This window comes from Carcharodon carcharias (assembly GCF_017639515.1).
Source record: "Carcharodon carcharias isolate sCarCar2 chromosome 37 unlocalized genomic scaffold, sCarCar2.pri SUPER_37_unloc_1, whole genome shotgun sequence".
Lineage (NCBI taxonomy): Eukaryota > Metazoa > Chordata > Chondrichthyes > Lamniformes > Lamnidae > Carcharodon > Carcharodon carcharias.
The window spans coordinates 1,152,669-1,176,169 of NW_024470758.1; the positions used below are offsets into that span (position 1 = coordinate 1,152,669).

The window sequence follows — 23,501 nt, forward strand, 5'->3', positions numbered from 1 at the left end:
GTGTAGAGGGAGATTTACTCTGTATCTAACCCCGTACTGTACCTGTCCTGGGAGTGTTTGATGGGGACAGTGTAGAGGGAACTTTACTCTGTATCTAACCCCGTGCTGTACCTGCCCTGGGAGTGTTTGATGGGGACAGTGTAGAGGGAACTTTACTCTGTATCTAACCCCGTACTGTACCTGTCCTGAGAGTGTTTGATGGGGACAGTGTAGAGGATGATTTACTCTGTATCTAACCCTGTGCTGTACCTGTCCTGGGAGTGTTTGATGGGGACAGCGTAGAGGGAGCTTTACTCTGTATCTAAACCCGTGCTGTACCTGCCCTGGGAGTGTTTGATGGGGACAGTGTAGAGGGAGCTTTACTCTGTATCTAAACCCGTGCTGTACCTGTCCTGGGAGTGTTTGATGGGGACAGTGTAGAGGGAGCTTTACTCTGTATCTAACCCCGTGCTGTACCTGCCCTGGGAGTGTGTGATTGAAGTTACCGTTTGGCGAGGTGCTTGTTGCTGTGTGATCGGTTTGGTGCGTCGTGCCTTCTGCAGATCGTCAGCGGTCAGGGTTCGGACAGCGGTGGAGTTCAGACGGAGGAAGTTGCTGCTGCCGATAGAGCCCAGGATGAGCGGGATGGCTCGAGAGGCAGGGGGCAGCCGTGCGTGAGTCCCGTACGACTCGCCGAAGAGTGGGGTTCGGACAGATGCTGGGCCTCCGCACGACCTGCCAGCAAGCGAGGGCATCCCCGCCAGCGTGTGCTGTTTGTCGGATAGGGGTGGCGTCACGTGGCATTGTTTCCCGACCTCCCTCGGCCAATACCCACACCGATCCTGTACCAGAGAGAAAAGCATTGTTTACTGGAGATACCCCGATGCGCGCGCACGCGCACACACACACACACACACACACACACACACACACACACACACACACACACACACACACCGCACCACCACCACCCACCCCCACCCCTCCCCTGCCAATCCGCTCTCCTAGCACTAACCCATCGGAATACACCTTAACCCACACCAATACCCACAAACCTGCACTAATGCCCACTAACCTACCCAGTAGCACTAAACCCACTCCGACATCCCCCACGCTCCACACCCACAGCCCCCAAACCCCACACCCACATCCCCCAAACTCCACACCCACATCCGCAAAACCCACACCCACATCCACCAAACCCCACACCCACATCCCCCAAACCCCACACCCACATCCCCCAAACCCCACACCCACATCCCACAAACCCCACACCCACATCCCCCAAACCCCACACCCACATCCCCCAAACCCCACACCCACATCCCCCAAACCCCACACCCACATCCCCCAAACCCCACACCCACATCCCCCAACCCCACACCCACATCCCCCAAACCCCACACCCACATCCCCCAAACCCCACACCCACATCCCCCAAAACCCACACCCACATCCCCCAACCCCACACCCACATCCCCCAAACTCCACACCCACATCCCCCAACCCCACACCCACATCCCCCAACCCCACACCCACATCCCCCAAACCCCACACCCGCCAAACCCCACACCCACATCCCCCAAACCCCACACCCACATCCCCCAAACCCCACACCCACATCCCCCAAACCCCACACCCACATCCCCCAACCCCACACCCACATCCCCCAAACCCCACACCCACATCCCCCAAACCCCACACCCACATCCCCCAAACCCACATCCCCCAAACCCCACACCCACATCCCCCAAACCCCACACCCACATCCCCCAAACCCCACACCCACAGCCCCCAAACCCACGTCCCCCAAACCCACACCCACATCCCCCAAACCCACACCCCCCAAACCCCACACCCACATCCCCCAAACCCACACCCACATCCCCCAAAGCCCACACCCACATCCCCCAAACCCACACCCACATCCCCCAAACTCCATACCCACATCCCCCAAACCCCACACCCACATCCCCCAAACCCACACCCCCCAAACCCACACCCCCCAAACCCCACACCCACATCCCCCAAACCCACACCCACATCCCCCAAACCCCACACCCACATCCCCCAAACCCACACCCACATCCCCCAAACCCCACACCCACATCCCCCAAACCCCACACCCACATCCCCCAAAACCCACACCCACATCCCCCAACCCCACACCCACATCCCACAAACTCCACACCCACATCCCCCAACCCCACACCCACATCCCCCAACCCCACACCCACATCCCCCAAACCCCACACCCGCCAAACCCCACACCCACATCCCCCAAACCCCACACCCACATCCCCCAAACCACACACCCACATCCCCCAAACCCCACACCCACATCCCCCAACCCCACACCCACATCCCCCAAACCCCACACCCACATCCCCCAAACACCACACCCACATCCCCCAAACCCACATCCCCCAAACCCCACACCCACATCCCCCAAACCCCACACCCACATCCCCCAAACCCCACACCCACAGCCCCCAAACCCACGTCCCCCAAACCCACACCCACATCCCCCAAACCCACACCCCCCAAACCCCACACCCACATCCCCCAAACCCCACACCCACATCCCCCAAACCCACACCCACATCCCCCAAACTCCATACCCACATCCCCCAAACCCCACACCCACATCCCCCAAACCCACACCCCCCAAACCCACACCCCCCAAATCCACACCCCCCAAACCCACAACCCACATCCCCCAAACTCCACACCCACATCCCCCAAACCCACAACCCACATCCCCCAAACTCCACACCCACATCCCCCAAACCCACATCCCCCACACCCACATCACCCAAACGCAACACCCACATCCCCCAAACCCCACACCCACATAACCCAAACCCCATACCCACATCCCCCAAACCCACATCCCCAACACCCACATCCCCCAAACCCACACCCACATCCCCCAAACCCCACACCCACATCCCCCAAAACCAACAAGCACATCCCCCACACCCACATCCACCAAACCCCACACCCACATCCCCCAAACCCCACACCCACATCCCCCAAACCCCACACCCACATCCGCCAAACCCACATTCCCCAAACGCACATCCCCCAAACCCCACACCCACATCCCCCAAACCCCACACCCACATCCCCAAAACCCACATGCCCAAAACCACACACCCACATCCCCCAAACCCACACCCCCCAAACCCACATCCCCCACACCCACATTCCCCAAACCCCACACCCACATCCCCCAAACCCCACACCCACATCCCCCAACCCCACAAAACCACATCCCCCAAACCCCAAACCCACATCCCCCAAACTCCACACCCAAATTCCCCAAAATCCACACCCACATCCCCAAAACCCACATCCCCAAAACCACACACCCCAAACCAACAACCCACATCCGCCAAACACCAAACCCACATCCCTCAAACCCCACACCCACATCCCACAAACCCCACACCCCCATTCCCCAAACCCACATCCCCCAAACCCACACCCCCCAAACCCACACCCACCAAACCCACACCCACATCCCCCAAACCCCACAGCCACATCCCCCAAACCCACATCCCCCAAACCCCAAAACTATATCCCCCACATCCACATCCCCCAAACCCCACCCCCACATCCCCAAACACACACACACATCCCCCAAACCCACATCCCCCAAATCCACACCCACATCCCCCAAACCCCAAACCCACATCCCCCAAACCCACACCCACATCCCCCAAACCCACACCCACATCCCCCAAACCCACATCCCCCAAACCCACATCCCCCAAACCCACACCCACATCCCCCAAACCCCACACCCACATCCCCCAAACCCACATCCCCCAAACCCACATCCCCCAAACCCACATCCCCCAAACTCCACACCCACATCCCCCAAACTCCACACCCACATCCCCCAAACAGACATCCCCCAAACCCACATACCCCAAACCCACACCCACATCCCCCAAACCCCACACCCACATCCCCCAAACCCCACACCCACATCCCCCAAACCCACATCCCCCAAACCCACATCCCCCAAACTCCACACGCACATCCCCCAAACTCACATCCCCCAAACCCACATCCCCCAAACCCACATCCCCCAAACCCACATCCCCCAAACCCACATCCCCCAAACTCACATCCCCCAAACTCACATCCCCCAAACTCACATTCCCCAAACTCCACACCCACATCCCCCAAACCCACATCCACCAAACCCACATCCCCAAAACCCTCATCCCCAAAACTCCACACCCACATCCCCCAAACCCACATCCCCCAAAAACACATCCCTCAAACCCACATCCCCCAAACCCCAAACCCATATCCCCCACACCCACGTCCCCCAAACCCCACACCCACATCCCCCAAACCCCACACCCACATCCCCCAAACCCACATCCCCCAAACCCACACCCACATCCCCCAAACCACAAACCCACATCCCCCAAACCCACAGCCTCCAAACCCACAGCCCCCAAACCCACATCCCCCAAACCCACATCCCCCAAACCCCACACCTACATCCCCCAAACCCCACACCCACATCCCCCAAATCCCACACCCACATCCCCCAAACCCCACACCCACACCCCCCAAACCCACACCCCCAAACCCACAACCCACATCCGCCAAACCCCACACCCACATCCCTCAAACTCCACACCCACATCCCCCAAACCCCACACCCACATCCCCCAAACCCCACACCCACATCCCCCAAACCCACACCCCACAAACGCACATCCCCCAAACCCATATCCCCCAAACCCCACACCCACATCCCCCAAACCCACATCCCCCAAACCCCACACCCACATCCCCCAAACCCACATCCCCCAAACCCCACACCCACATCCCCCAAACCCACATCCCCCAAACCCCACACCCACATCCCCCAAACCCACATCCCCCAAATCCACATCCCCCAAACCGCACACCCACATCCCCCAAACCCCACACCCACATCCCCCAAACCCCACACCCACATCCCCCAAACCCCACACCCACATCCCCCACACCCACGTCCCCCAAACCCACATCCCCCAAACCCCACACCCACATCCCCCAAACCCCACACCCAAATCCCCCAAACACCACACCCACATCCCCCAAACACCACACCCACATCCCCCATACCCCACACCCATATCCCCCATACCCCACACGCACATCCCCCAAACCCACATCCCCCAAACCCACATCCCCCAAACCCACATCCCCCAAACCCACATCCCCCAAACCCACATCCCCCAAACCCACATCCCCCAAACTCCACACCCACATCCCCCAAACCCACATCCCCCAAACCCACATCCCCCAAACCCACATCCCCCAAACCCCACACCCACATCCCCCAAACCCCACACCCACATCCCCCAAACCCCACACCCACATCCCCCAAACCCCACACCCAAATCCCCCAAACCCACATCCCCCAAACCCCAAACCCATATCCCCCACACCCACATCCCCCAAACCCACACCCACATCCCCCAAACCCACATCCCCCAAATCCACACTCACATCCCCCAAACCCCAAACCCACATCCCCCAAACCCACACCCACATCACCCAAACCCCACATCCCCAAACCCCACACCCACATTCCCCAAACCCACATCCCCCAAACCCACATCCCCCAAACCCACATCCCCCAAACCCACATCCCCCAAACCCACATCCCCCAAACTCCGCACCCACATCCCCCAAACTCCGCACCCACATCCCCCAAACTCCGCACCCACATCCCCCAAACTCCGCACCCACATCCCCCAAACTCCACACTCACATCCCCCAAACCCACATCCCCCAAACCCACACCCCCCAAACCCAAACCCCCCAAAGTCCACACCCACATCCCCCAAACCCACAACCCACATCCCCCAAACCCCACACCCACATCCCCCAAACCCCACACCCACATCCCCCAAACCCCTCACCCACATTCCCCAACCCCACACCCACATCCCCCAAACCCACACCCACATCCCCCAAACCCCACACCCACATCCCCCAAACCCACACCCACATCCCCCAAACCCCACACCCACATCCCCCAAACCCACATCCCCCTAACCCACACCCACATCCCCCAAACCCCACACCCACATCCCCCAAACCCCACACCCACATCCCCCAAACCCCACACCCACATCCCCCAAACCCCACACCCACATCCCCCAAACCCCACACTCACATCCCCCAAACCCCACACCCACATCCCCCAAACCCCACACCCACATCCCCCAAACCCACATCCCCCAAACCCCACAACCACATCCCCCAAACCCACATCCCCCAAACCCACAACCCCCAAACCCACATCCCCCAAACGCCACACCCACATCCCCCAAACCCACACCAACATCCCCCAAACCCCACACCCACATCCCCCAAACCCCACACCCACATCCCCAAACCCCACACCCACATCCCCCAAACCCCACACCCACATCCCCCAAACCCACATCCCCCAAACCCCACACCCACATCCACCAAACCCCACACCCACATCCACCAAACCCCACACCCACATCCCCCAAACCCCACACCCACATCCCCCAAACCCAACACCCACATCCCCCAAACCCACACCCACATTCCCCAAACCCCACACCCACATCCCCCAAACTCCACACCCACATCCCCCAAACTCACATCCCCCAAAATCACATACCCCAAACTCCACACCCACATCCCCCAAACCCACATCCACCGAACCCACATCCCCAAAACCCACACCCACATCCCCCAAACCCCACACCCACATCCCCCAAATCCACATCCCTCAAACCAACATCCCCCAAACCCCAAACCCATATCCCCACACCCACACCCCCCAAACCCCACACCCACATCCCCCAAACCCACACCCACATCCCCCAAACCCACACACACATCCCCCAAACCCACACACACATCCCCCAAACCCACATCCCCCAAACCCACACCCTCATCCCCCACACCCCACATCCCCCAAACCCCACACCCACATCCCCCAAATCCACACTCACATCCCCTAAACCCCAAACCCACATCCCCCAAACCCACACCCACATCCCCCAAACCCACATCCCCCAAACCCACACCCTCATCCCCCACACCCCACATCCCCCAAACCCCACACCCACATCCCCCACACCCACATCCCCCAAACCCACATCCCCCAAACTCCGCACCCACATCCCCCAAACTCCGCACCCACATCCCCCAAACTCCGCACCCACATCCCCCAAACTCCGCACCCACATCCCCCAAACCCACATCCCCCAAACCCACATCCCCCAAACCCACATCCCTCAAACCCACATCCCCCAAACCCACATCCCCCAAACCCACATCCCCCAAACCCACATCCCCCAAACCCCACACCCACATCCCCCAAACCCACACCCCCCAAACCCACACCCCCCAAACTCCACACCCACATCCCCCAAACCCACAACTCACATCCCCCAAACCACACACCCACACCCCCCAAACCCACACCCCCAAACCCACAACCCACATCCGCCAAACCCCACACCCACATCCCTCAAACTCCACACCCACATCCCCCAAACCCCACACCCACATCCCCCAAACCCCACACCCACATCCCCCAAACCCACACCCCACAAACGCACATCCCCCAAACCCATATCCCCCAAACCCCACACCCACATCCCCCAAACCCACATCCCCCAAACCCCACACCCACATCCCCCAAACCCACATCCCCCAAACCCCACACCCACATCCCCCAAACCCACATCCCCCAAACCCCACACCCACATCCCCCAAACCCACATCCCCCAAATCCACATCCCCCAAACCGCACACCCACATCCCCCAAACCCCACACCCACATCCCCCAAACCCCACACCCACATCCCCCAAACCCCACACCCACATCCCCCAAACCCCACACCCACATCCCCCACACCCACATCCCCCAAACCCACATCCCCCAAACCCCACACCCACATCCCCCAAACCCCACAACCAAATCCCCCAAACACCACACCCACATCCCCCAAACACCACACCCACATCCCCCATACCCCACACCCATATCCCCCATACCCCACACGCACATCCCCCAAACCCACATCCCCCAAACCCACATCCCCCAAACCCACATCCCCCAAACCCACATCCCCCAAACCCACATCCCCCAAACCCACATCCCCCAAACCCACATCCCCCAAACCCACATCCCCCAAACCCCACACCCACATCCCCCAAACCCCACACCCACATCCCCCAAACCCCACACCCACATCCCCCAAAACCCACACCCAAATCCCCCAAACCCACATCCCCCAAACCCCAAACCCATATCCCCCACACCCACATCCCCCAAACCCACACCCACATCCCCCAAACCCACATCCCCCAAATCCACACTCACATCCCCCAAACCCCAAACCCACATCCCCCAAACCCACACCCACATCACCCAAACCCCACATCCCCCAAACCCCACACCCACATTCCCCAAACCCACATCCCCCAAACCCACATCCCCCAAACCCACATCCCCCAAACCCACATCCCCCAAACTTCGCGCCCACATCCCCCAAACTCCGCACCCACATCCCCCAAACTCCGCACCCACATCCCCCAAACTCCGCACCCACATCCCCCAAACTCCACACTCACATCCCCCAAACCCACATCCCCCAAACCCACACCCCCCAAACCCAAACCCCCCAAACTCCACACCCACATCCCCCAAACCCACAACCCACATCCCCCAAACCCCACACCCACATCCCCCAAACTCCACACCCACATCCCCCAAACCCCTCACCCACATCCCCCAACCCCACACCCACATCCCCCAAACCCACACCCACATCCCCCAAACCCCACACCCACATCCCCCAAACCCACACCCACATCCCCCAAACCCCACACCCACATCCCCAAACCCACATCCCCCTAACCCACACCCACATCCCCCAAACCCCACACCCACATCCCCCAAACCCCACACCCACATCCCCCAAACCCCACACCCACATCCCCCAAACCCCACACCCACATCCCCCAAACCCCACACTCACATCCCCCAAACCCCACACCCACATCCCCCAAACCCCACACCCACATCCCCCAAACCCACATCCCCCAAACCCCACAACCACATCCCCCAAACCCACATCCCCCAAACCCACATCCCCCAAACCCACATCCCCCAAACGCCACACCCACATCCCCCAAACCCACACCAACATCCCCCAAACCCCACACCCACATCCCCCAAACCCCACACCCACATCCCCCAAACCCCACACCCACATCCCCCAAACCCCACACCCACATCCCCCAAACCCACATCCCCCAAACCCCACACCCACATCCACCAAACCCCACACCCACATCCACCAAACCCCACACCCACATCCCCCAAACCCCACACCCACATCCCCCAAACCCAACACCCACATCCCCCAAACCCACACCCACATTCCCCAAACCCCACACCCACATCCCCCAAACTCCACACCCACATCCCCCAAACTCACATCCCCCAAAATCACATACCCCAAACTCCACACCCACATCCCCCAAACCCACATCCACCGAACCCACATCCCCAAAACCCACACCCACATCCCCCAAACCCCACACCCACATCCCCCAAATCCACATCCCTCAAACCAACATCCCCCAAACCCCAAACCCATATCCCCACACCCACACCCCCCAAACCCCACACCCACATCCCCCAAACCCACACCCACATCCCCCAAACCCACACCCACATCCCCCAAACCCACACACACATCCCCCAAACCCACACACACATCCCCCAAACCCACATCCCCCAAACCCACACCCTCATCCCCCACACCCCACATCCCCCAAACCCCACACCCACATCCCCCAAATCCACACTCACATCCCCCAAACCCAAACCCACATCCCCCAAACCCACACCCACATCCCCCAAACCCACATCCCCCAAACCCACACCCTCATCCCCCACACCCCACATCCCCCAAACCCCACACCCACATCCCCCACACCCACATCCCCCAAACCCACATCCCCCAAACTCCGCACCCACATCCCCCAAACTCCGCACCCACATCCCCCAAACTCCGCACCCACATCCCCCAAACTCCGCACCCACATCCCCCAAACCCACATCCCCCAAACCCACATCCCCCAAACCCACATCCCTCAAACCCACATCCCCCAAACCCACATCCCCCAAACCCACATCCCCCAAACTCCACACCCACATCCCCCAAACCCCACACCCACATCCCCCAAACCCACAACTCACATCCCCCAAACCACACACCCACATCCCCCAAACCCCACACCCACATCCCCCAAACCCACACCCCCCAAACCCAGACCCCCCAAACTCCACACCCACATCCCCCAAACCCACAACCCACATCCCCCAAACCCCACACCCACATCCCCCAAACCCCACACCCACATCCCCCAAACTCCACACCCACATCCCCCAAACCCCTCACCCACATCCCCCAAACCCACACCCACATCCCCCAAACCCCACACCCACATCCCCCAAACCCACATCCCCCTAACCCACACCCACATCACCCAAACCCCACACCCACATCCCGCAAACCCCACACCCACATCCCCCAAACCCCACACCCACATCCCCCAAACCCCACACCCAAATCCCCCAAACCCACATCCCCCAAACCCCACAACCACATCCCCCAAACCTACATCCCCCAAACCCACATCCCCCAAACCCACAACCCCCAAACCCACACCCACATCCCCCAAACCCCACATCCCCCAAACCCCACACCTACATCCTCCAAACCCACATCCCCCCAAACCCCACACCCACATCCCCCAAACCCCACACCCACATCCCCCAAACCCCACACCCACATCCCCCAAACCCCACACCCACATCCCCCAAACCCCACACCCACATCCCCAAACCCCTCACCCACATCCCCAAACCCCACACCCACATCCCCCAAACCCACACCCACATCCCCAAAACCCACACCCACATCCCCCAAACCCACATCCCCCTAACCCACACCCACATCCCCCAAACCCCACACCCACATCCCCCAAACCCCACACCCACATCCCCCAAACCCCACACCCACATCCCCCAAACCCCACACCCACATCCCCCAAACCCCACACCCACATCCCCCAAACCCCACACCCACATCCCCCAAACCCCACACCCACATCCCCCAAACCCCACATCCCCAAACCCCCAAACCACATCCCCCAAACCCCACAACCACATCCCCCAAACCCACATCCCCCAAACCCACATCCCCCAAACCCACATCCCCCAAACGCCACACCCACATCCCCCAAACCCACACCAACATCCCCCAAACCCCACACCCACATCCCCCAAACCCCACACCCACATCCCCCAAACCCCACACCCACATCCCCCAAACCCCACACCCACATCCCCCAAACCCACATCCCCCAAACCCCACACCCACATCCACCAAACCCCACACCCACATCCACCAAACCCCACACCCACATCCCCCAAACCCCACACCCACATCCCCCAAACCCAACACCCACATCCCCCAAACCCACACCCACATTCCCCAAACCCCACACCCACATCCCCCAAACTCCACACCCACATCCCCCAAACTCACATCCCCCAAAATCACATACCCCAAACTCCACACCCACATCCCCCAAACCCACATCCACCGAACCCACATCCCCAAAACCCACACCCACATCCCCCAAACCCCACACCCACATCCCCCAAATCCACATCCCTCAAACCAACATCCCCCAAACCCCAAACCCATATCCCCACACCCACACCCCCCAAACCCCACACCCACATCCCCCAAACCCACACCCACATCCCCCAAACCCACACACACATCCCCCAAACCCACACACACATCCCCCAAACCCACATCCCCCAAACCCTCACCCTCATCCCCCACACCCCACATCCCCCAAACCCCACACCCACATCCCCCAAATCCACACTCACATCCCCCAAACCCCAAACCCACATCCCCCAAACCCACACCCACATCCCCCAAACCCACATCCCCCAAACCCACACCCTCATCCCCCACACCCCACATCCCCCAAACCCCACACCCACATCCCCCACACCCACATCCCCCAAACCCACATCCCCCAAACTCCGCACCCACATCCCCCAAACTCCGCACCCACATCCCCCAAACTCCGCACCCACATCCCCCAAACTCCGCACCCACATCCCCCAAACTCCGCACTCACATCCCCCAAACCCACATCCCCCAAACCCACATCCCTCAAACCCACATCCCCCAAACCCACATCCCCCAAACCCACATCCCCCAAACCCACATCCCCCAAACCCCACACCCACATCCCCCAAACCCACACCCCCCAAACCCACACCCGCCAAACTCCACACCCACATCCCCCAAACCCACAACTCACATCCCCCAAACCACACACCCACATCCCCCAAACCCCACACCCACATCCCCCAAACCCACACCCCCCAAACCCAGACCCCCCAAACTCCACACCCACATCCCCCAAACCCACAACCCACATCCCCCAAACCCCACACCCACATCCCCCAAACCCCACACCCACATCCCCCAAACTCCACACCCACATCCCCCAAACCCCTCACCCACATCCCCCAAACCCACACCCACATCCCCCAAACCCCACACCCACATCCCCCAAACCCACATCCCCCTAACCCACACCCACATCACCCAAACCCCACACCCACATCCCCCAAATCCCACACCCACATCCCCCAAACCCCACACCCACATCCCCCAAACCCCACACCCACATCCCCCAAACCCACATCCCCCAAACCCCACAACCACATCCCCCAAACCTACATCCCCCAAACCCACATCCCCCAAACCCACAACCCCCAAACCCACACCCACATCCCCCAAACCCCACATCCCCCAAACCCCACACCTACATCCTCCAAACCCACATCCCCCAAACCCCACACCCACATCCCCCAAACCCCACACCCACATCCCCCAAACCCCACACCCACATCCCCCAAACCCCACACCCACATCCCCCAAACCCCACACCCACATCCCCAAACCCCACACCCACATCCCCCAAACTCCACACCCACATCCCCCAAACTCACATCCCCCAAAATCACATCCCCCAAACTCCACACCCACATCCCCCAAACCCATATCGACCAAACCCACATCCCCCAAACCCACATCCCCAAAACTCCACACCCACATCCCCCAAACCCACACCCACATCCCCCAAACCCACATCCCCAAAGCTCCACACCCACATCCCCCAAGCCCCACACCTACATCCCTCAAACCCCACACCTACATCCCCCAAACCCCACACCTACATCCCCCAAACCCCACACCCACATCCCCCAAACCCCAAACCCACATCCCCTAAACCCCACACCCACATCCCCCAAACCCACACCCACATCCCCCAAACCCACTTCCCCCAAACCCACACTCACATCCCCAAACCCACATCCCACAAACCCACACCCACTTCCCCCCAACCCCACACCCACATCCCCCAAACCCACATCCCCAAACTCCACACCCACATCCCCCAAACTCCACACCCACATACCCCAAACCCACATCCCCCAAACCCCACACCCACATCCCCCAAACCCCACACCCACATCCCCCAAACCCCACACCCACATCCCCCAAACCCCACACCCACATCCCCCAAACTCCACACCCACATCCCCCAAACTCCACACCCACATCCCCCAAACTCCACACCATCCCCAAACTCCACACCCACATCCCCCAAACCCCACACCCACATCCCCCAAACCCACATCCCCCAAACCCACATCCCCCAAACCCACACCCACATCCCCCAAACCCATACCCCCCAAACCCACACCCCTCAAACCCACACCCCCATCCCCCAAACTCCACACCCACATCCCCCAAACCCATACCCCCCAAACCCACACCTGCCAAGCCCACACCCCCCAAACCCACACCCCCCAAACCCACACCCCCCAAACCCACACCCCCCAAACCCCACACACCCCAAAACCCACACCCACATCCCCAAAACCCACATCCCCCAAACCCCACACCCACATCCCCCAAACCCCACACCCACATAACCCAAACCCCATACCCACATCCCCCAAACCCCACACCCACATAACCCAAACCCCATACCCACATCCCTCAAACCCCACACCCACATAACCCAAACCCCATACCCACATCCCCCAAACCCACATCCCCCAAACCCACATCCCCCAAACCCACATCCCCCAAACCCACATCCCGCAAACCCACATCCCGCAAACCCCACACCCACATCCCCCAAACCCCACAACCACATCCCCCAAACCCCACAACCACATCCCCCACACCCACATCCCCCAAACCCCATACCCACATCCCCCAAACTCCAAACCCACATCCCCCAAACCCCACACCCCCCAAACTCCACACCCATATCCCCCAAACCCCAAACCCACATCCCCCAAACCCCACACCCACAACCCCCAAACCCCACACCCACGTCCCCCAAACCCCACACCCACGTCCCCCAAACACCACACCCACGTCCCCCAAACACCACACCCACATCCGCCAAACCCACATCCCCCAAACACCACACCCACATCCCCCAAACTCCACACCCACCTGCCCCAAACCCACAACCCCCAAACGCACATCCCCCAAACCCCACACCCACATCCCCCAAACCCACATCCCCCAAACCCACATCCCCCAAACCCACACCCACATCCTCCAAACCCACACCCACATCCCCCAAACCCACATCCCCAAAACCCACATCCCCAAAACCCACATCCCACACACACATCCCCCAAACCCCAACCCACATCCCCCAAACCCACACCCACATCCCCCAAACCCCACACACACATCCCCCAAACCCACATCCCTCAAACCCACAACCCCCAAACCCCACACCACCCAAACCCCACACCCACATCCCCCAAAACCCACACCCACATCCCCCAAAACCTACACCCACATCCCCCAAAACCTACACCCACATCCCCCAAAACTCACACCCACATCCCCCAAACCCACATCCCCCAAACCCACATCCCCCAAACCCACATCCCCAAAACCCACATCCCCAAAACCCACACCCCCCAAACCCACACCCCCCAAACCCACACCCCCCAAACCCCACACCCACATCCCCCAAACCCACATCCCCCAAACCCCACACCCACATCCCCCAAACCCCACACCCACATAACCCAAACCCCATACCCACATCCCCCAAACCCCACACCCACATAACCCAAACCCCATACCCACATCCCCCAAACCCCACACCCACATAACCCAAACCCCATACCCACATCCCCCAAACCCACATCCCCCAAACCCACATCCCCCAAACCCACATCCCGCAAACGCCACACCCACATCCCCCAAACCCCACAACCACATCCCCCAAACCCCACAACCACATCCCCCACACCCACATCCCCCAAACCCCACACCCACATCCCCCAAACCCCATACCCACATCCCCCAAACTCCACACCCACATCCCCCAAACCCCACACCCCCCAAACTCCACACCCATATCCCCCAAACCCCAAACCCACATCCCCCAAACCCCACACCCACAACCCCCAAATGCACACACACATCCCCCAAACCCCACACCCACGTCCCCCAAACCCCACACCCATGTCCCCCAAACACCACACCCACGTCCCCCAAACACCACACCCACGTCCCCCAAACACCACACCCACATCCGCCAAACCCACATCCCCCAAACACCACACCCACATCCCCCAAACTCCACACCCACCTGCCCCAAACCCACATCCCCCAAACGCACATCCCCCAAACCCCACACCCACATCCCCCACACCCACATCCCCCAAACCCACATCCCCCAAACCCACACCCACATCCTCCAAACCCACACCCACATCCCCCAAACCCACATCCCCAAAACCCACATCCCCAAAACCCACATCCCCAAAACCCACATCCCCAAAACCCACATCCCCAAAACCCCAACCCACATCCCCCAAACCCACACCCACATCCCCCAAACCCCACACACACATCCCCCAAACCCACAACCCCCATACCCCACACCACCCAAACCCCACACCCACATCCCCCAAAACCCACACCCACATCCCCCAAAACCCAAACCCACATCCCCAAAACCAACACTCACATCCCCAAAACCAACACTCACATCCCCCAAACCCACACCCCCCAACCCCCCCCCCAAACCCACACCCCCCAAACCCACACCCCCCAAACCCACACCCCCCAAACCCACACCCACATCCCCCAAACCCACACCCACATCCCCCAAAACCCACACCCACATCCCCCAAAACCTACACCCACATCCCCCAAAACCCACACCCACATCCCCCAAACCCACATCCCCAAAACCCACATCCCCAAAACCCACATCCCCAAAACCAACACTCACATCCCCCAAACCCACACCCCCCAAACCCACACCCACATCCCCCAAACCCACACCCACATCCCCCAAACCCACACCCACATCCCCCAAACCCACACCCACATCCCCCAAACCCACATCCCCCAAACCCCGACCCACATCCCCCAAACCCCAACCCACATCCCCCAAACCCACATCCCCCAAACCCACATCCCTCAAACCCACATCCCTCAAACCCACATCCCCCAAACCCCACACCCACATCCCCCAAACCCCACACCCACATCCCCCAAACCCACACCCACATCCCCCAAACCCACACCCACATCCCCCAAACCCCACACCCACATCCCCCAAACCCCACACCCACATCCCCCAAACCCCACACCCACATCCCCCAAACCCACACCCACATCCCCCAAACCCACACCCACATCCCCCAAACCCACATCCCCCAAACCCACACCCACATACCCCAAACCCCACACCCACATCCCCCAAACCCACACCCACATCCCCCAAACTCCACACCCACATCCCCCAAACTCCACACCCACATCCCCCAAACCCACATGCACCAAACCCACATCCCCCAAACCCCACACCCACATCCCCCAAACCCTCACCGACAACCCACGAGCCCCACAGCAATATCCCCAAACTCACGCCAATTGCCTTAAACTCACACCAATACCAGTGAACCCTCACCAATAACCCCAAGCCCACCCCGGGACCCACAAGCATGTCCCGTAATCCCCTAACCCGCACAGATAAACCCGCAGGTAGGCTTGCCCCCTTACCTGCATTGAGTTACCCAGGCCCGGCGACATGGCAACAGAGGAGGCCCACGTGTGGGTCAGGCCACCCCTCAGGATTTGGCTCTTTATCTCACTGCTCCAAGATCTCAACACAGCCGCCATCAGAACCATGTCTGTAAGAAACAAATGGGCTGACCTTAGATACTCTCTTCCCGTGCCCCTAATTCATGCCTTACCCCCTCCCGTAGCTCTGGGTGTGCCAAATGTTGATGATAAGCGGCTGATCTTCTTTATGGAGGCAAGGCTACCCCAATGCTCCTGGAGCTGCACTGTCGGAGGGTCAGTACTGAGGGAGTGCTGCACTGTCAGAGGGTCAGTACTGAGGGAGTGCTGCACTGTCAGAGGGTCAGTACTGAGGGAGTGCTGCACTGTCAGAGGGTCAGCACTGAGGGAGTGCTGCACAGTCGGAGGGTCAGTACTGAAGGAGTGCTGCACTGTCGGAGGGTCAGTACTGAGGGAGTGCTGCACTGTCGGAGGGTCAGTACTGAGGGAGTGCTGCACTGTTGGAGGGTCAGTACTGAGGGAGTGCTGCACTGTCGGAGGGTCAGTACTGAGGGAGTGCTGCACTGTCAGAGGGTCAGTACTGAGGGAGTGCTGCACTGTCGGAGGGTCAGTACTGAGGGAGTGCTGCACTGTTGGAGGGTCAGTACTGAGGGAGTGCTGCACTGTCTGTGGGTCAGTACTGAGGGAGTGCTGCGCTGTCGGAGGGTCAGTACTGAGGGAGTGCTGCACTGTCGGAGGGTCAGTACTGAGGGAGTGCTGCGCTGTCGGAGGGTCAGTACTGAGGGAGTACTGCACTGTCAGAGGGTCATTACTGAGGGAGTGCTGCACTGTCAGACGGTCAGTACTGAGGGAGTGCTGCACTGTCAGACGGTCAGTACTGAGGGAGTGCCGCACTGTCAGAGGGTCAGTGCTGAGAGAGTGCTGCAAAGTCGGAGGGTCGGTACTGAGGGAGTGCTGCACTGTCAGAGGGTCAGCACTGAGGGAATGCTGCACTGTCAGAGGGTCAGCACTGAGGGAGTGCGGCACTGTCGGAGGGTCAGTACTGAGGGAGTGCTGCACTGTCGGAGGGTCAGTACTGAGGGAGTGCTGCACTGTCAGAGGATCAGTAATGAGTAGGTGCTGCACTGTCGGAGTGTCAGTACTGAGGGAGTGCTGCACTGTCAAAGGTACAGGTGCTGTCTTTCCCAAACCCCAATTTGCACTCTCAGGTGGACTTTAGGTACTTCGGTTCATGTCTTATCAGAAAAACTGCATTTCCCACACTGCAGCACTCCCTCAGTACTGACCCTCCGACAGTGCAGCGCTCCCTCAGTACTGACCCTCTGACAGCGCAGCGCTCCCTCAGTACTGACCCTCCGACAGCGCAGCGCTCCCTCAGTACTGACCCTCCGACAGCGCAGCGCTCCCTCAGTACTGACCCTCCGACAGCGCAGCGCTCCCTCAGTACTGACCCTCCGACAGCGCAGCGCTCCCTCAGTACTGACCCTCCGACAGCGCAGCGCTCCCTCAGTACTGACCCTCCGACAGTGCAGTGCTCCCTCAGTATTCCCCCCCTAAATTGGAGGAACTTAGAGATGTTGAGCATTGTGGGGCCAAAGGAGTTCTCAGAGATTGGGAGGGGCGAGACCATGGCGGATTTTGGAAACAATGATGAGGATTTGAAAATCGAGGCATTGATTTGCCGGGAGCAAATAAACATCAGTGAGCACAGGGGGTGATGGAGGAAGAGGGCTTGAAGCTAATGGAGGCAGTGGTGTCGTGGTATTGTTACTGGACTAGTAATCCAGAGATCCTAAGGTAATGCTCTGGGGACCTGGGTTCAAATCTCACCACAGCAGATGGTGGAGTTTGAATTTAATAAAAATCTGGAAATAAAAGTCTGTTGTAAAACCCATCTGGTTCATAAATCCCCTTTAGGGTTGGAAATCGTCCATCCTTACCTGACTTGGCCTAGATGTGACTCCAGACCCACAGCAAAGTGGGTGACTCTTAAATGCCCCTCTGAACTAGGGGCAATTAGGGATGGGCAATAAACACAGGCCAAGGCAGCGCATGCCCACATCCCATGAACGAATAAAGAAGATAAGGGCAGCAGAGTTTTGGATGAGGTGGAGGATAGAGTGTGGTAGACCAGCCAGGTCAGCATTGGAATCGTCCGGTCTCGAGGTAACTATGACATGGATGAGGGTTTCAGCAGTGGATAAGCTGAGACAGGCCATGATGCTGCGGATGTGGTTGGCAGCCCAGCTCGAGGTTAAACATGTCACCGAGGCTGTGAAGAGTCTGGTTCAGCCCGTGGCAGTTGCCAGGGAGAGTATAGGTTGCCAGGGAACGGAGTTTCCAGCGGGGACTAAAAACAATGGCTTCAGTCTCCCCAGTTGGAGGAAATTTCTGCTCATCCAGCACTGGATGTCGGACATAAACGGAGTGAACATTCAGCAACAATGAAGAGTTGAGAGAGGGGTTGGTGAGGGAGTGAATGTCCCTCAGAAGGTGAACATCACTTCCTGACACATACATTGACTCACACACGTATACACACTGACTCATAACACGCATAAAAACTCACACACTCAATGGCACAGACACACACACACGTACACAAACACACGCACAGAAACCAGAAATACACGGACACAACTCACCCAGACACACTCACTCACACAGACACCCACACAAACACATACACACACACAGACACATACACATACAGATAGACACAATACACACTCAGAAACCAGAAATAGACAGACACACCTCACCCAGACACACACTCACACGTACAGACACCCAAACACATACATACTCAGAAACCAGAAATAGACAGACACAACTCACCCAGACACACTCACTCACACATCCAGACACCCACACAAACACATACACACACACACAGACACAGACTCACACAAACACATACACATAGACACAATTCACACTCAGAAACCAGAAATAGACAGACACAACTCACCCAGACACACACACTCACACAGATACACACACACACAGACTCACACATACATACACACACCCACACAAACACAGACTCACACATACACACACCCAAACAAACACAGATACACACATACACACACCCAAACAAACACAGATACACACACACACATACACATACATAGACACCCACACATACACACACACACACATAGACCCACACATACACACACACACACATAGACTCACACATACATTCACAAACCCAAACACATACACACACCCAAACAAACACAGACACACACAAACACAAACATACAGACACCCCCGCAGGGGTACACTGCCTCCTCCATGTAATGTGTACAGGATACTCGCCTGCTCGCTCCAACGTGTCTGAATCTGCCTCCCTCCCCAAAACCGGTGGCAGAGCTCACACCCGGGGCATCTTCCCGCACCGTTTACGGCCGGGGACACGAACCCTCTTCTCCCCCGCGGCAGGGAGCAGGTCCCCGGGACTGGAGCATGAGAGGCGACCGGCCGAGCGGCGTCCTGTCGCTGCTCATCCCTGGCTGATGGGCTCTGGGACTGGGAGGCGATGCGCGGTCCGGCACGTACCAGGATTACCGTCTCCCCTTGAACTACAGCCAGCTAAACCACCCCCCCCCCCCACATCCACTCCACCGTCAGCCCTGTATCTGTTACCCAGGCAATAGTGCAACCAGGCCAACCCTGGATTCAAAACTCAGCCGGGGAAGGTGAAGAGACACTTCAAACATCTTCTTTATTTTACTTAATTAAAAAAAAAGAGTCAAACATAATTTGTAAAAACACCAACTCAGATCAAAACAATTTTTCCTTTTCAAAGGCACCCCTAATTATTTGCCACTTAGGGGTGTTTTCTCCAATTATAGATGTCTAAAACAAAAAGGACTTGCATTTCTGTAGCGCCTTTCACCGCCCACAGGACGCCCCAGCTTTCTCCCCCCACCCCGCCCAAGCGCGGTCGCCTCTAATGCACGGCAAGATCCCACAGACAGCAACGTGACACTGGCCCACATCGCCGGTGTGTTATTATTATTATTGCTTTTTCCCATGGTGTGATGTTGGCTTGAGAGTCACAGAATCACACACAGAGTGTGCAGGAGAGGCCCTTCGGCCCATCGAGTCTGCACCGACATGTGAGAAACACCTGACCCACCTGCCTAACCCCATTTACCAGCGCTTGGCCCATAGCCTTGAATGTTCTGACGTGCCAAGTGCTCATCCAGGTACTTTTTAAAGGATGTGAGGCAACCCGCCTCCACCACCCTCCCAGGCAGCGCATTGCAGACCCTCACCACCCTCTGGGTAAGAAGGTTTTTCCTCACATCCCCCCTAAACCTCCTGCCCCTCACCTTGAACTTATGCCCCCTCATGACTGACCCTTCAACTAAGGGGAACAGCTGCTCCCTATCCACCCTGTCCATGCCCCTCATAATCTTGTACACCTCGATCAGGTCGCCCCTCAGTCTTCTCTGCTCCAATGAAAACAACCCAAGTCTATCCAACCTCTCTTCACAACTTAAACATTTCATCCCAGGCAACATCCTGGTGAATCTCCTCTGCACCCCCTCCAGTTGAGGGACAGATATCAGGTCCCAGGACGCCGGGAAGCCTTCTCAATGGCGCCAGCAGGTCTTTTTAGACTCGCCTGCGCGTAGCCTCCCGGTTTAACATCTCACCTGAAGGGGAGCAGCCCCTGGCAGTGGGGCACCACCCACCCAACCCCCCCACCCCTGGTACTGCCACTGGGAGGGTCAGACAGACGTCAAGCAAGGTCATGAGGAGAAGGAGCAGGAGGAGGCCATTCGGCCCCTCGAGCCTGCTCTATCTTTCGATAAGGTCATGGCTGATCTGATTGTGGCCTTAACTCCACTTTCCCGTCTGCCCGCACACCACCACCCCACCCCCACCCCCTCCCCACGCCACGCCCCATTACCCTCGACTCCCTTGTCGATCACAAATCACTCAATGAATATATTCAGTGACCCAGCCTCCGCCGCTCTCTAGGGGAGAGAATTCCACAAACGAAGGACCGTCTGAGAGATGAAATTCCTCCTCATGTCCGTCTGGAATGTGCCAGAATCATATCTCTCAAGGCTGAAGTAGTCTTTGACTAAAAGGAAGGACATGGCATGGTCTGGACATGTGGGTGTTAACCTGGGAATTTTTGGTTTTAGAAAGGTCATAAGTTCACTCAGGAACGATCGGACAAGCAGGCCTCTTCCAAGAAATCACCTGGCCTATATGGTACTCGAGGAAGAACTGGATTCTTGTTCTGAACAGCAATCACTTTAGTTAATGTGGGACAAAACTGAAAAGGCAAAGGTTGGTGACTTGGGAGAGAGGAGAAAAGCTTAAGTTGTGAACCTGCTTGTTTTGAATGCAGTCTTGCTGGGGAACAAGCTGAGGAAGGAAGGCTGCCCTGACTGGCTCTCCCTCGCTCGCTCTCTACCTTGCCTGCAATTGTGTGTGGCTATCAACCTGGGGCCAGAGAACCCTCACCTGTGCGTAACTGGTCTGCATTTGAACCTGCAGAGCAGGTGAGAACTTCCAGATGTCCACTGGGTCTTCACAAGAGGGAACTCCAGGCTGACTGCACCAAGACCCTGCCAGCTTCATCCTGTATTTTATCACGCCCGCACTCTAAAGTCCATCTCTGCAGAGAGACTCTGCCTACCCTGTAACTCCCTCCCTAACAGCACTGTGGGAGTACCTACACCACACGGACTGCAGCGGTTCAAGAAGGCAGCTCACCTCCACCTTCTCCAGGGGCAATTAGGGATGGGCAACAAATGCTGGGCCCAGCCAGCGAAGCCCACACCCCATGAATGGATTTTTTAAAAACTCCATCTGCTTGTCCTTTGTTTGTCTGTGTGTGTATGTGTGTGTGTGCCTGTGTTTGTGTGTGCCTGTGTTTGTGTGTGTCTGTGTGTGTGCAATTGCATCTCTGCCTGTGTGTGTGTCTGTGTGTGTGTATGCGCATCTGTGTGTGTGTGTGTGTGTCTGTGTGTGTGTATGCGCATCTGTGTGTGTGTGTGTGTCTGTGTGTGTGAGTCTGTGTGTGTGTGTGTGTGCGCGTGTATGTGTGTACGTCTGTGTGTGTGTGTGTGCGCGTCTGTGTGCGCGTGTGCATGTCTGTGTGTGTGTGTGTGTGTCTGTCTGTTTGTGTGTGTCTCTGTGTGTGTGTGCATGTCTGTGTGTGTGTGTCTGTGTGTGTGTGCATGTCTGTGTGTGTGTGTCTCTGTGTGTGTGTATGTCTGTGTG

General features: G+C 58.3%; 1 protein-coding gene across 1 annotated transcript in view; it reads right to left on the minus strand.

The window, feature by feature from the left end:
- The window catches only part of LOC121274601 (atypical kinase COQ8A, mitochondrial-like), a 100,593-nt gene extending 79,777 nt beyond the window's left edge, over positions 1 to 20,816 (minus strand). The window contains exons 1-3 of the mRNA XM_041181939.1: positions 20,571 to 20,816; positions 17,223 to 17,353; positions 486 to 821 (exon numbers count right to left, since the gene is read on the minus strand). Coding sequence (XP_041037873.1) covers positions 486 to 821; positions 17,223 to 17,351 — 465 coding nt within the window. The 5' untranslated portion in view covers positions 17,352 to 17,353; positions 20,571 to 20,816. The remainder of the gene's footprint in view (positions 1 to 485; positions 822 to 17,222; positions 17,354 to 20,570) is intronic.
- Between the last annotated feature and the right edge of the window lie 2,685 nt (positions 20,817 to 23,501).